Source organism: Diabrotica undecimpunctata, chromosome 9 (genome assembly GCF_040954645.1).
Source record: "Diabrotica undecimpunctata isolate CICGRU chromosome 9, icDiaUnde3, whole genome shotgun sequence".
NCBI classification, from domain to species: domain Eukaryota; kingdom Metazoa; phylum Arthropoda; class Insecta; order Coleoptera; family Chrysomelidae; genus Diabrotica; species Diabrotica undecimpunctata.
In genome coordinates, this window is record NC_092811.1 from 87,011,073 (window position 1) to 87,026,178 (window position 15,106).

At 32.0% G+C, this 15,106-nt stretch overlaps 1 protein-coding gene across 1 annotated transcript in view; it reads right to left on the reverse strand.

Moving 5' to 3' along the window:
* Nucleotides 1-1,941: 1,941 nt before the first annotated feature.
* Nucleotides 1,942-15,106, reverse strand: part of LOC140450228 (uncharacterized) — a 29,262-nt gene continuing 16,097 nt past the window's right edge. Inside the window, exon 3 of the mRNA XM_072543735.1 lies at nt 1,942-2,132. Coding sequence (XP_072399836.1) covers nt 2,045-2,132 — 88 coding nt within the window. The 3' untranslated portion in view covers nt 1,942-2,044. The remainder of the gene's footprint in view (nt 2,133-15,106) is intronic.

Below are 15,106 nucleotides of genomic sequence, written 5' to 3' on the forward strand. Positions count from 1 at the left end.
CAAACTCTTTCCACATGTTCTTGACCATTTTATAAAGCATTCAGATAGTACGCCTGACAATCCTTCCCTTCTAATATATGACAATCATGAAAGCCATATATCAGACTCCTTAGATGCTGATGATAATTGGATTCCCGAACAAGCTGAAGAAGTGCTAATAAGGGCGATTTCGTGTTCGTACGTTTTCCTAAAAAGGTCGACTAAGTTGGAAAGCTACTTACCGGTGTTAATGGCCAAAATGATTATGAAATTTCATATTTACGAAAATGTGAGAAAATAACAATTTTCGGTAGTTTTCTTTAAGTTCTTTTTTGTTCATTATGTGAATTCTTAGCGAATTTCGTCCTTAGAATGTTAAGAAAGAGTTAACATACTGCTTTGAAAATTTACCTTTTAATTCAAAAATAAATTTTTTGAACTAAAAAACTTTTTTTTTTACTGTGTACTACTCTCCCTTATCTATTGAAAGCAAGAAACTGAAAAAAATATGAGTTAAAAATATTAAAGAATTCTTAAAACTTAATATATATATAAGAAGGTAGAAGAATAAAAACAACATTTAGAATAAAATAAAATGGAAAGAAATAATAAAGCTATGCATTGATAGAATGGCTAATGTGTCATTTGAAATTCTGGATTTTTTTTAATTGCATAGTGTTTATTGCCTGGTTTAGGATTAAGCCTCCAGCTAAGCCTCCATGTTAAACTACATACAATCAACAGGAAAAAGAAAAACCCAAAGACAAAGCTTATGGTCCATCAAATAAATATTGTTCTGAAGCTATTTTCTTGTGGCATGTTAAAGTAATTACTATTTAAATGGGAATAAGCCATAATTAAAGGTTAAAGTACGTTTATTGACGTTTCAATTTCCACTTTGGAAATCTAAATGAATAAATAAATAAAAAATTATTTCCGAAGTGGAAATTGAAACGTCAATAAACGTACTTTAACGTTTAATTTTGGCTTATTCCCATTTAAATAGTAATTACATCAAATAAATAAAGAAAGAGGATACAGAATGGGAAACAAAGAAATAGAAATACTCTGTTACGCAGACGACGCAATATTGATAGCCAAAGATGAAGATAGTCTGCAAAGACTGGTCCATAGATTTAACATAAGAGCAAAAGAATTTAATATGACAATCTCACCTCAGGTGAGAAATACCTGGGAATTACACTGTCTAGCTATGGAGACCTGGACAAAGAAGTGAAAGATCAAGTACAAAAAGCAAATAGACTGGCGGGATACCTTAATAACAATATATGGCAAAACAGACACATTAACACTAAGATGAAATTAAGAATTTATAAAGCCAGTGTAAGACCAATAATGACATATGTCTCAGAAACAAGACCCGACACAGCCACAACGCACAGGCTACTGGAAACGGCAGAGATGAGAGTACTGAGAAGAATTACAGGAAATACACTGAGAGATCGAAAGAGAAGTGAAGACATTAGAAGAAAATGTAACGTACAGTGTATAAATGAATGATCACTAAGTAGAAAAAAAAATAGAATAACCACATAAGCGGAATGGGAAGACCCGTGTCGTCAAAATAGTAAGAGTTAAGTCACTAATCGGCAGAAGTAGTATCGAACGACCGCGCAAAAGATGGAGTGACAACCTTCCATAGAGATATTAATCCGCCAATGAACAAGCAGAATTGCTTATAAAGAAGAAGAAGAAGAAGAAATAAATAAATGTTCTTCGTTCTTATTTGGTAGATGGAATTGGGCAATTTGGGAAGTATCCATTAAAAAAATGTGCAGAAAAAAGTATTCTCTAAGGCACTTGATAAGAGCTTTTTTCTAAGAACCTATTTTACACATTGTTGTATAATCTCCATTTTATAGGATGGACGGAAGATTGGTTGCCTATATCTATCTAGGTATCAATATTATTTTATGTAGGAATCTATTGTAATTTGTTCAATTATTTTATATTAATTAAATTGTTTTATTTGATGTACAAATAGAATTAATCACTTAAATGTTTCCTTATAACATTGTGTTTTCTCTTATTTGAAATAAAAAAATTAATAATCTTCCTCGTCAAGAGCAAATCTATATCTCTTTGGAGTACTTTCCTCTTCACTTGAGTCATCGTCATAGTCATCATCGTCCCTAAAAGCAAATAAGAACATTAAAACCCATAATGATATAATATTAAACGAAATTATCAAATTATTTTGAGGTGGTCTTTGTCGTGAAATAAATATTGTTACACTCCTTTGAAATTAACTTTATTAGGAGCACCAACAATATTACAATACTTGTTTATTATAATTTAATGACAACCATAGAATACACCAGCCAGTTGGGTGGTGTAATAAAAATAAGAAAAAAATCGGTTGCCTGTAAAGTCGGTTTTACGGGCGAAGATTTTACGTGACAACGTCTTTTTCTCGGTAGAATATTTATTGATATGAATATTATTAAATTGCACAATAGGAACAAGGAATTGAATGAAAATAAGAATTGCACAAATTTTAACTATAGAAATATATTTTGTTTACTAAAACATTGTACATGTAAACTTAAACTTAACTAATATCTATTTGAGTGATTTTGTTGAGGATAGGACGATGATAGGAGAAATAGCATCGCACCAGCGGACCGATCATGTTTGAGTGGGAGAGAGACGCAAGGCATTCGCCGGTCCGGCGGGCCTCTCTCTCGTTCGGTGACTCATCGTAACAGACGTGAGCGGGCGTTACACTTTTTCATGAATGACTCCGAGCCACAACCTAATTTAAGACGTTGTCACGTCAAAACAAGTCTGGATAATTGGCTCTGCCAAAGCCATTTTTTAGAAAAAAAAACAGTCCTTACATGACTTTTGGGGCATTAAGTTGGTATCTGAAATGTGGCATATTATGTCTTATTTCATTTTCCTAGTTTCGTTTACTATGAACGTTTTTAACCTTCCTTTACTCACGCACGGTGTGTCAAACCGGCCCTCTAAATAGTTTTCATTAACTCTGGTTGGAGTGGGGATTTGGAATTGTTGGTCCATATACCTCTTCAGTCGTCGCTTAACAGATCACATGCATGTAGGTGGCGATGGCGTCAGGGTTTGGTATTAAAACATAACCTTATTTTATTCTGCCATTTATTTACATTGTTTGGTACTCGTTTTCTAGTGGGTATGCAATTTTGCGAGTGATTTAAGTTTTAATAAGTTATTTAGGAAATTTTAATTATTTTGACACTTTTACTAAAACTTTACAGCATGCCCCACAATTGTTGTGTGCCGCAATGTAATTCATTTTCCAATAAAACTGACAATGTTAAGTTTTATACATTTCGCTTTGAATATTAAATCTGAAAAAAGTATCAGCAAGCACACAAAAATCTATCCAGGCTCTTTTCATATGAAAGTTATACTATTACAAGTATGGGTAAGTTAAAAAATACTTATCCTAATTTCTTACATTGTCATTGTCTTGTTTTCTAGGACAATGGAGGATCCCTTAAAAAGATGCAAGATGCAAAAGATCCCTTAAGTAAATTTACCAAAAAGAAAGTTGGAGACTCCAGTGAAGGACTCTGGGAGAAGTGATAGATATAGAAAAAGTTTTTGTACAGCAGTATTGCCACCAAACAAAAAGAGCAAACAGAAACAGAATTATTACAAACAGTTAAGAATGATACACAAAAGTGTGGTTCAACAGAGACACCTGCTAATGAAAATAAGTAAGAGCGTTCAAAAACATGTATTACAACTCAAACTGTGATAACATAGAATAGAAGTCAATTAATTTCTTATGACTGTTTGTCAGAAGAAACATTCGAAAAATATTTGTTAAGTTGAGCAAGCATCTTTGCAATTGCTTAAAAAAAATTGCCTTTTGGAGCATTGCAAAAACTTCAGAAGACCAGTATAAAATTATTCTGGTCCGTACCTAAATTCCATTAGATCGAAGCAATGTCCCTATTATACAACAGCCAACATATTCTACATATTATAGAACCAATACCTTTAAAATACTAATAGGATGATCTGAAAATGGAGAAATTATATATGTATCTGATGGTTATGGAGGCAGTATTTCAATAAAGATAAAAAAAATGACAGTAGAATGCGGAATTTTAGGACTTATTGAAGAAGAATTTATTTTTGCAGACAGGAGTTTTGATATATCAGATCTTTTAGAGGAAAAAAGGAATATATTATTTAAATAGGCCTCCATTTAAAAAAGTGGTTCAATCAACAGAAGCAAAAATAATAAAAACAAGGGCCATTGCCAATCGTAGAATCATTGTTGAAAATATTATAAGATTGGCAAAAAAGATAAAATTCTGAAAGATAGAGTTTCTTCTAAATTATTTCCATATATGAATGAAATTTATAACTGTTTTATGATTTGTAATTGTAAAAATAGAATAAGTAACACTTTGTGAAAATTATTTTTCTATCTATAGATCTATCTACCTATATTGATCAATTGAATTCCTGGTGGGACAGCATTTGTTTTTTTTTATTTGTTTTATATATATACGAAAATGGTTGCGTTTCGATTTAATTTGAGCTTCTTACCACTCCCTGACACGTGTTTCTGGGTCTTCCCGTCATCAGAGAGAGCTTGTAAGAAAACTCAAACTAAACCAAAACGCACCGACTACTACAGCAATTATAGAAAAAATAATTACCAGAGTATGCTACTAGAGACATCTAGTGATGAAAGATGAAGTTAAATGTGTCGATAGCAATTAAAGTAAATTGTATACTCACGCTTAATCAAGCCATTAAGAGCGATGCTGGGAATATTTATATTCCACTATGCATCAACAATTTACTCATATAAATTACCATCCCTAGGGAGTGGTAAGAAGCTCAAATTAAATCGTAACGCAACCATTTTCGTATATTTATCGTTCTTACTCGACGCAATGAGTACAAGAAAGATGGTAATTTATATGAGTAAATTGTTGATGCATAGTGGAATATAAATATTCCCAGCATCGCTCTTAATGGCTTGATTAAGCGTGAGTATACAATTTACTTTAATTGCTATCGACACATTTAACTTCATGTTTTATATATTATAATATTTGTAATTTGTTACTATTTATTAACTATAATTTGTTTTGGAAATCTATAACTTGGAAAATATAAGACTTAAACAAGATTTAATTTGCGTTATTTCATTGGTTAACTATGAGACAGAAAATAAAAAACAAATAACTTTTTTTTCAACATTGAAATATACATTATCCAAAAATGTTCAAACTAAAGACTAAATAACTCACTAATTCCACAAATTTTAAACACTGTGAAAGTACGGGTGAAAATCTGCAAAATTGTATTGAAAGGTGTATCTGAAAGTGAGAAATAATATGAGGTTACGATTTAATACCAAACCTCGACATAAGCGCCTCAACTAGGTGAAGTAGGTGAAGTATAATTATGTGCAGCGTAAAAAAGAGCATTGTAATTTTAATATTAGACCACACGGTCCGGTATACCGGGTGCGAGTATTGTGCACACATTTTTGTGCTTTGGATCAGACATCGAAAGTTGTACTCTGTAAGGTGATATAAGTTAAAAAAAATTAATGGGAAAATCAGTAGTTGGCTGTATACCATCGTTTAAAAAACTTATAAAGAAGTAAAACACTTCACATTTGTATTTAGGTATAAAAAATTTCATAAAACTTTTTTAAAAAGTGTCGTCAAAATTTATACAGGAGCATAACGTGACGTTTTCGATCTAGATCAGATCATCCTCGGTGCCTTCTTTTGTAATTGAAGCTAACACTAAAATTGTAGCTGTGACATCAATATATGGTTTTACATTGTTCCAAATTTAAATTCTAATGTGACTCTAGGTCCATGACATTGGATAAGTATTAAATTTTTGAAAAAGACAGAAAAGATTTGATTTTACGTTCAAAGCGTCTACGTATCTATTGATACGTATTTCGACTTAATAAGTCTCATCAGAATAGTTATTCATAGCCGTTCTTAACGTGAAAAATAATCTTCTCTGTCTTATTAGGAAGCAACAATAACATGGCTTCGTTATGGACGCAATAGCGACATCTGATAGAAAAATCGGTAAGATAGTTTCGAAACAAATTCAGATTTCTGCTTTAATCTGGAGCCTTCTAAAAATTGCAAGGCAATCTTACCGATTTTTCTATCAGATGTCGCTATTGCGTGCATAACGAAGCCATGGTATTGTTGCTTCCTAATAAGACAGAGAAGATTATTTTTCACGTTAAGAACGGCTATGAATAACTATTCTGATGAGACTTATTAAGTCGAAATACGTATCAATAGATACATAGACGCTTTAAACGTGAAATCAAATCTTTTCTGTCTTTTTCATTTTATTCGGATCTACTCTGTATGAGTACGAGAAACAAATTCGTTAAGGATTTCTGCTTAGATGAATAGACATGTCGTGGAATGCAAATTTTAGATTCCTCATGTCTCTATTAACATCTTTATCATCGTCTGGCCATGCCTTGCAATTTTTAGAAGGCTCCAGATTAAAGCAGAAATCTGAATTTGTTTCGAAACTATCTTACCGATTTTTTTATTAAATTTTTATTAAGATAACAATAAAAATTTGAGATTTATGAGCAACATTGAGATTCAGTGTCAATTTACCGAATGCACAAGTAACGTTTTCCGATTTATTTTTGAAAAATTAGTGTTTTTTAGTAAAATTTTACAGTTTTTTGGCAACAAGCTATTGATATTAGGTACGTATGCTTATTATATGTCAAATATGTTATTACAATTACTTTAAATCATTTTAAATCAAATTTATTACATTGTCGTAAAACATAACCTTACATATGCATTCTTCATTTGGTTAAGTAACCGTCAACATCTCAAAGAATTTGGTGGCAATTTTAAAATATATATTGTATAATGTCAAATATGTTACCTTCAATTATGTTACCACATCCTTGGTAACATATTTGACACTAGGTTACATAAATGACAGGGTTAAAGATTAACCAAGAAAAAAATATTATGAAATATTCTTAAGGTTTTTTTTACAGACGGCTTTAACAGCAGCGGAGAAGCAAAGGCGCTACAGAGAAAGAGTGAATGCAGACCCAGAGCGACGAAGTGAATTTTTAAGGAAATTGCGGGAGCATGTAAACGGCGGAATAAACTTAAGATTGATAAACTCATAAATGAATTATCGGAGCGAGAACAGAGACGCCAAAGAAAATACTTTAAAGAAACTCAACGAAAATATCGTGAAAATAAGAAAGTTCGTGGAAGCTATTGTAAAAAATACACCACCGAGTAGCCCATCCAGCGAATTACCAGGTTTACAAGTCAATGCATCTACAAGAGGCAGAAAGAAAGTACGAAGAGATCGAACAGCGGCTTATAGAAAAATAGCAAGGCTAAAAAAGGAATTAGAAGATGCAAAGAAACGAATTAACCGATACAAGACTAAAGTTCGGCGTTTAAAGAAAAAAGAATTGGAAACACCTAGTACATCTCAGTCTTCTCTATCTAAACTCAATTGAGTGCTTAAAGACCAAGAAATTTCAAAATCGGTGAAACAAAATTTTTTATATCAAGACGTTCTTCTTGGAGAATTAAAAACGACTTACAAAAGAAGTCTTACTGTAAAAAGGACTGCAAATAATCTTGTTGATAGGGGATACGATGTGGATGTCGGAGATAAAGGGTTAGAATGCAAAAACATGGAGTTGATTCCAATTTACTCCAATTAGCCTCTTCTACTCAAATCCGATTCTCGCCTTAACGCTGGTGTCCCCTGTAAACCGAGCAACCCAACTGGAGATCCGGTATCCAACCCGGTAAAAAACTTTTTGTTATGAGAGCTACAAAGAAAGAAACCGGACTGTCTAAACTACGACGAACTAGCAAACGAAATAAGGATAATGATTTAAAAATTTGCACGTGGAACGTAAGAAGCCTTTATGAGCCTGGAGCCACAGCTCTGTTCATACAAGAAATGAATAATGCCAAAGCAGATATCATTGCTTTACAGGAAATGAGGTGGATTAGCTCAGACATCCTGGACAAAAATAACTGCAATATTTACTACAGTGGACATCCTACCCGACACGAATTTGGTACCGGATTTATTGTAAGTAGCAAGGTCAAACATAGTGTAGTCGATTTCAAAGCTATTGATTATAGGATATGTCGAATAAGACTTAAAGGGAAGTTCGCTAATATTGGCATTATAAGCATCCATGCTCCAACGGAAGAAAAAGAGGATAATGAAAAAGGCATGTTCTATGAGGTACTAGACCGAGAGTACGACAAGTGCCCAAAAAATGACATCAAAATAATAGCAGGAGACTTTAATGCCAAAGTCGGAAGAGAGAATATATTTTCGCCCACCATCGGAAAAGAGAGTCTACACGTAGAGTCTAATGACAACGGTCTCAAAATCATAAACTTTGCGATGTCTAAGAACATGGTAATAGCTGGGACACCATTTCCTCATAAAGATATATATATATATATATATATATATATATATATATATATATATATATATATATATATATATATATATATATATATATATATATATATATAAGGGAACTTGGAAATCTCCTGATAATGAAACGATTTACCAAATAGATCATATAATCATCCATGCAAGACACTGCTCTAACTTATTAGATGTTAGGTCTTTTAGAGGAGCAAACATAGATAGTGATCATTATCTAGTTAAAGCACGATTTAAAGAAAGAATATCCAATTTAAAAAAGGCGATCGGGAGAAAGAGAGAAAAAATCGACATTAATAAACTAAAAGATCCCGACATTGCAAATGTATACAGACAGCAAATAGAAGACCAAATTGGGACAAAAAACTTAAAAGAAGAAGAAAATATTAACCAACTATGGGCAAATATACGAGATGTTGTGTTACAGAAATCCGTTGAAATATTGGGCAAAACCAAGTCAGAAAAAAGATATCTTGGTTTGATCATGAGTGCGAAATGGCCACAAATAGAAAGAACGCAGCATATAAAAAAACCATTGACGCAGGTTGTACACGGAGAAAAAGAGAAGAGTATAGACGTCTCCATCGACGTAAGAAGAGGGAGTACGAAAGTTTGTTCGATAAAAATGAAACGAGGAAATACTACAAATCCTTAAATACTAGTTGTCGAGAATTTAAACTACGAATAAAAATTTGTAAAGACACTAACGGTGAAATGCTACATGATAAAAACTCAGTCCTTAACAGATGGACACAACATTTCAGCGAACATCTAAATATAAACGATATTGAAGGAGCTTACAACATAGAAAATCAACAAAATCTACAACGTCAACTACACAGTGAAGACCCAACAAGAGAAGAAGTGTAAAATGCGATTCTAAAACTCAAAGACAATAAAGCCCCAGGAATCGATGAAATCTGTTGGGAAATGTATAAAAAAAAGGATGTGATCAACTTTTTGCAGCAATCCATAAACTAATAGTACTTATATGGCAGAATGAATGGGTACCAGAAGAGTGGCTGAAGGGAATAATATGTCCGTTGCATAAAAATGGTGATCAACTGGAGTGTAAGAACTATAGAGGCATTACTCTGTTAGAATCTGCGTATAAAATCTTTGGCAATGTATTATTTGAAAGACTTAACATTTTACAAAGGATATTGTTGGTCAATAACAATGCGGATTTCCTGCTGAAAAGTCAACTACACATCAAATTCAAGCACATAGGCAGATTCTAGAAAACTCACTAGAACATAACATAGAACTAACAATGCAAAACGTAATCTGATGCGTTAGAATTGAAGGAGAAAACTCTATGTTTTTTGACATTAATAATGGACTAAGACAGGGGGACGCGTTGGCGTGTCTCCTGTTTAATATTGCCTTGGAAAAGGCAATCAGAGAATTAAATATTAGAATAAATGGAACTATTTTTAATAGATCAACGCAAATTCTCGCATTCGCTGACGATATAGGTACAGTAGGCAGAAGTATGAGAAACATGGTGCAGTGTTTTACACTTGTTTTACACTTTGCCGCGGACGCGGCAAGTGAATTAGGACTTGTGGTAAACGAGAAAAAAACCAAATATATATATTGGTTTCTAAAAACCCTCGAAATATTCAACAAAGAATTCAAATTAACAACCATACCTTTGAGCAAGTCAAAGAATTTACATATCTTGGATAGCTAGTAAACGCAACAAACACGACAAGCGACGAAATAAAAAGACGCATAGCAATAGCAAACAAAATTGTTCACGGTCTCCAGAAACATTAAAAAATAAAAATATAAAACGTGAAGTTAAGCTAAATATGAAAAGACCTTAATAAGACCGGTTTTAATATATGGGGCTGAAACGTTGACCTTATCTCAAAATGATGAAAGACTTCTTGGTATTTTTGAGAGAAAAATTCTTAGAAAGATTTTGGGGCCGTAAATGAAAATGGGCTATGGCGTCGAAGATACAACTTTGAACTGTATCAGTTATACACCGATCCAGATATTGTAAATTCGATAAAGTCCAGAGACTTAGATGGGCTGGACACATTGCTAGGATGTCAGATCACGAATACACGAAGAGATTAACATTTTCAAAATCAGAGGGCACAAGAAGCAGATGACGGCCACAAATGAGATGGATTGATGATGTGGAAGAAGACCTAGAGATTGTAAGGGTTAGAAGATGGAGGGAAGTTGCCAAGAATCGACAGGAATGGCGACTTCTTTGTGAGCAGGCCAAGATCCACAACGGATTGTCGAGCCACTTATGATGATGATGAGGGGATACGATGTGGGTGATACTAAGGCTTTCTTTCAACTGGTAGAAGACCAAACCAAAGCCATAAAAATGTTTTATTACTGAGGATGACATACCATCTATAGAACACGAAAAATCTCTCAGTCAAATAATAAAAATTCCAGGAATAATGAAAGTCTATCAAGTTTTGTCAGTTGGCCATAAACAAAATTTCTACATTCGAGAATACTCATGTTTTTGCAAAAAATTGCTGGTTTTGGATTTAATGTGTTTTAACTGCAAAGTTAAAGTTTTTGAGTCGAATAAGCTACCAATAGAAAATGAAGAGGAAGCAACTGTTGGAGAAATAAATCATATTCCGCTACACGAAAAAAATACAGCTGAGCTTTTTGACTGGGAAAATAATATTCCACTATCATCAATAAGAGACCTAACCAAGTGCCTCACCGTGGGCAAATTTGTTGTTTGCAGATTCACTTATGATGAAGGAACAAAAGATGAAACCAAAAAACCTTTCGCTGGTGTTATTCTCGAGGTCAATTATGACACTTTATATTTTATAAGCTGTTTAAGGAAAAACGGAAATGAATTTGTTTTTCCTAATATTGAAAACAAGAATGTTGTCACATTTATATTATTTGTGTTTTAGACGGGGACGTTACAGTTTTGGGGAAACACTTCCGGAAAACATACAGCTTTTTTAATGTTTTCACGAAATTTGTCATATATGTTACTTTAGCTCACTTATGTTACCACTTTGAAAATTAGTATTTTTCATAGATTTATAACTCCATTTTTAATTGGGAACGTATTATTTGTTTTTAGAGATAAATAAACCATACATTTTTAGTAGTTTTACGTTTACTTAGTGTGCATTAATACTTCCTTATTTAATCAGTAACATATATGACTGTCATTTATGTTACGATCGTAATAATAAAAAAACAAACAAAAATTATTATAAAACCTCACTGTTAATACTATATTTGTGGTCTCCTATTAAATTAGTTTAGTCTATCGCCAAATTTAACAAGAAAGAAAAAAAAACGGGTGTGGCAGTCCAGTGGAATTGCCGGTAGAAGTTATACTTCTATACACGCGTTCGTCGTTACAAATTTATATGGGAGTCAATCTGCACAATTATTACATATGTAATGCTATAGGTAAGAGAGAGCAGAAAGAGAAAAAGAATTAGGTATACAGGTATATGGTGCATCGTTCGCTGTATATAAACATTTGACCTGTAATAGAAGTATAGTAAGTAAATGAAGGATTGAATCAATATTTTAATGAAAATATATATTTTTATTTTCATATATGTATGTATAAAAGGAGTTGAATGCAAAAAAATACGAATACACACAAATTTTCAACGTCGAACGCGCGTATAGAAGTATAACTTCAAAAAAGATTGTGGAAAATAAAAATAAAAAACCAACAACTCGGATTATGTTGTAAATTTTCATTTTATTTTAAAATTTAGCATTTTTGTGTATATTACATATATTTAATAGGACTAACGTGGGGTTTTTAAATATTTCAAAAATAAAAAAGGAAATTCATATTGGGATTCGAACTCACATACACCAGCGTATAAACCAAACACGTAAGAAATTTGCCAATTAGACATGACACTAACGTATTTCAAAATTGACAGTTGTCGGTCATATAGTGATTTATTGTAATTATTATTTTGAAATACCAAAGCCTAAAATAATTATGAACATTTAATTAATAATACAAAACATATCACATAAATATTAATATTCATATATATATATATATATATATATATATATATATATATATATATATATGTATATATATATATATATATGAACAAATGAACAAACCCGAAGAACAAATGAATCCATACTGGACCAGCTAAACATAAAGAAAAGACTAAGAACACAAATATCAGAACAAATAATAAGCTATTTTGGACATGTGCTTCGAAGAAATGGTCTTGAAAAACTTACCATCCAGGGAAAAGTAGAAGGCATAAGAAATAGAGGTAGATCTCCCACACGATACACGGACCATATTGTTGCTACCATTGGCGCTCCATTATCAGAATGTGCTAGAATGGCAGAAGATAGAAAAACGTGGAAGAACATAGGGAAATTTAGCTAATAGCTTCATGATATCACGATACCTGCATCAGGTTAACGACTAAGAAGAAGAAGAAGATATATATATATATATATATATATATATATATATATATATATATATATATATATATATATATATATATATATATATATATATATATATATATATATATATATATATATATACAAAAGGAACATTTTCATTCCAGATAGAGAAAGAGAAAGAAAATATATCTTCTGTCTCTCTCTTACTCATATCTTACATATGTAATGATTTCACCGATTCACTCCCGTGCAAATTTCCAACGTCGATCGCGCGTATAGAAGTATAACTTCAACAATTTCTTTCTATTTTTTCTGGTTCAACATTTCAAGTTATCTTGGAATTACCCATATTCAGTAAATAAGATAATTGTATACAATTTTCAAAAAAAAAAATAAAAAAATATTACTGACCCATATTTTCGGATCCGGTCTTGTCCACCGTGTGCGAGTATTTGATACAGAAAAATGGCAAGAGTAACGGAAGGTTAGTGCGGACCTGCTCATTTTTAGTTTCTACCGATAACGCAAAAAACTCGGGTTGACATCTTTAGTAGTCGCCAAGTCATACACATAATATTTGTAATTTGTTACATTATTGCTTTTACCTCTATAAATGTTGTCACTAAGTAGTCTGATTTTCTGCAATAACTTACAATACACATAAAACAGACAGATATTTGTAACTGAAATGTATGCATATAAAAGTTCACAGGAAACAAAAATAACGTTGAAACAATAGTTAGAATAAAATATTCAATATTTTTATCCGTTAGTGGACATCGAGAAATAAGGATCATATACAGTGTGACCATATTTAGTAAAAAAACACTTTTTTAATAGATTTTCGACGTAAATTAATAACTTTTAGTAGGTCAGAAAACTTTAGTAGATTCTAGTAGTTTTTAGAGACAAAGACATCCTTATTCAAAATATACTAATAAAATTATAACCAAATCTAAATATATAAATATCTATACATTTTTAAAGGCACAGTGCTAATACTATAAAGAAATACTCGTAATCTAAACAATATGTTTCGACTTAATGGTTTTCCGAAATTTCAGGAAGTACCTACCCAAAAATAATCTTTTAGCAAACTACAATAGGGAAGATGTCTAAACACTAAAATTATTTTAATTTGCATATTTATGACGTACCTAGTAACCAGTCTATAATAAAACTAAATTGTTTTTTTTTCCACACTTTCAGGTAATAGAACCATAATAAACTGAATTTCTTTTGTATTTTATAATAACATTATTTCAATTTGCATATTTCTGACATATTAACCATTCTGTGCAATTTTATAATAATTCTATTGTATTTAATAAAACTAGAGATTACTGGGGTCGATGTTGGATATTTTCATTTAATATCGATTTAGTATCGATGTTATCGAATACCTAAATATTGATGGCAAAACATCGACCATCGAGCCTAGGAACACGATGTGTATCGTGTATCAATAATTGATGAATATCGCTCATCCCCAGTCTCCGACTCAATTTTGCTTGTCGCATCGTAGTCTTCGATCAGTCATCATTCTGAGTGTTATTTACGTTTTTATTCTTTTTACCCTGTTTCTAGTTAATACTTTTAGTCCAGTCGTCAGAGAGTTAACCTCATAAATCATACGAACAAGTGGAATTTTGCAAAGACTATTAATTTGGGGATCCCAAAAAAGATGCAAAAAAGGTTACCACTTTTACCCCCGGGCTTCCCTCTAAAGCCCCCCTCGCAGAGGGGTAAAAACGCAAAAAATCGATTTACCAAGAATCTGTACACTGTAGAAAAAAATATTTCAAATAAAAAATGTAGCTGAGATAATTTTAAACAAAAATGTTTATAAGCATTTTTTGTGTAGCATGAACCGTTCTCTTAGAAACAACGCTTGAAGCGACCGTCGATTTTCCATGTCAGTTACAGGCGCGAAATCAATGTTCAATAAAATTTGTATCAGCGAGACGGTACAAATTCGATATTTTTTTATCAAATTCCTTTTTCCTTCCAAAAAAACATTTGTAAGTTGTTTACTGTTTGTATTTTGAGAACGATTTCCGAAGTGGAAATTGAAACGTCAGTAAACGTATTTTAACCTTTAATTGTGGCTTATTCGCATTTAAATAGTAATTACTTTAAAATGCCACAAGAAAATAGCTTCAGAATAATTTTAATCGAGAAGTTTTAGTAAGAATAGTCAACCCAGTCC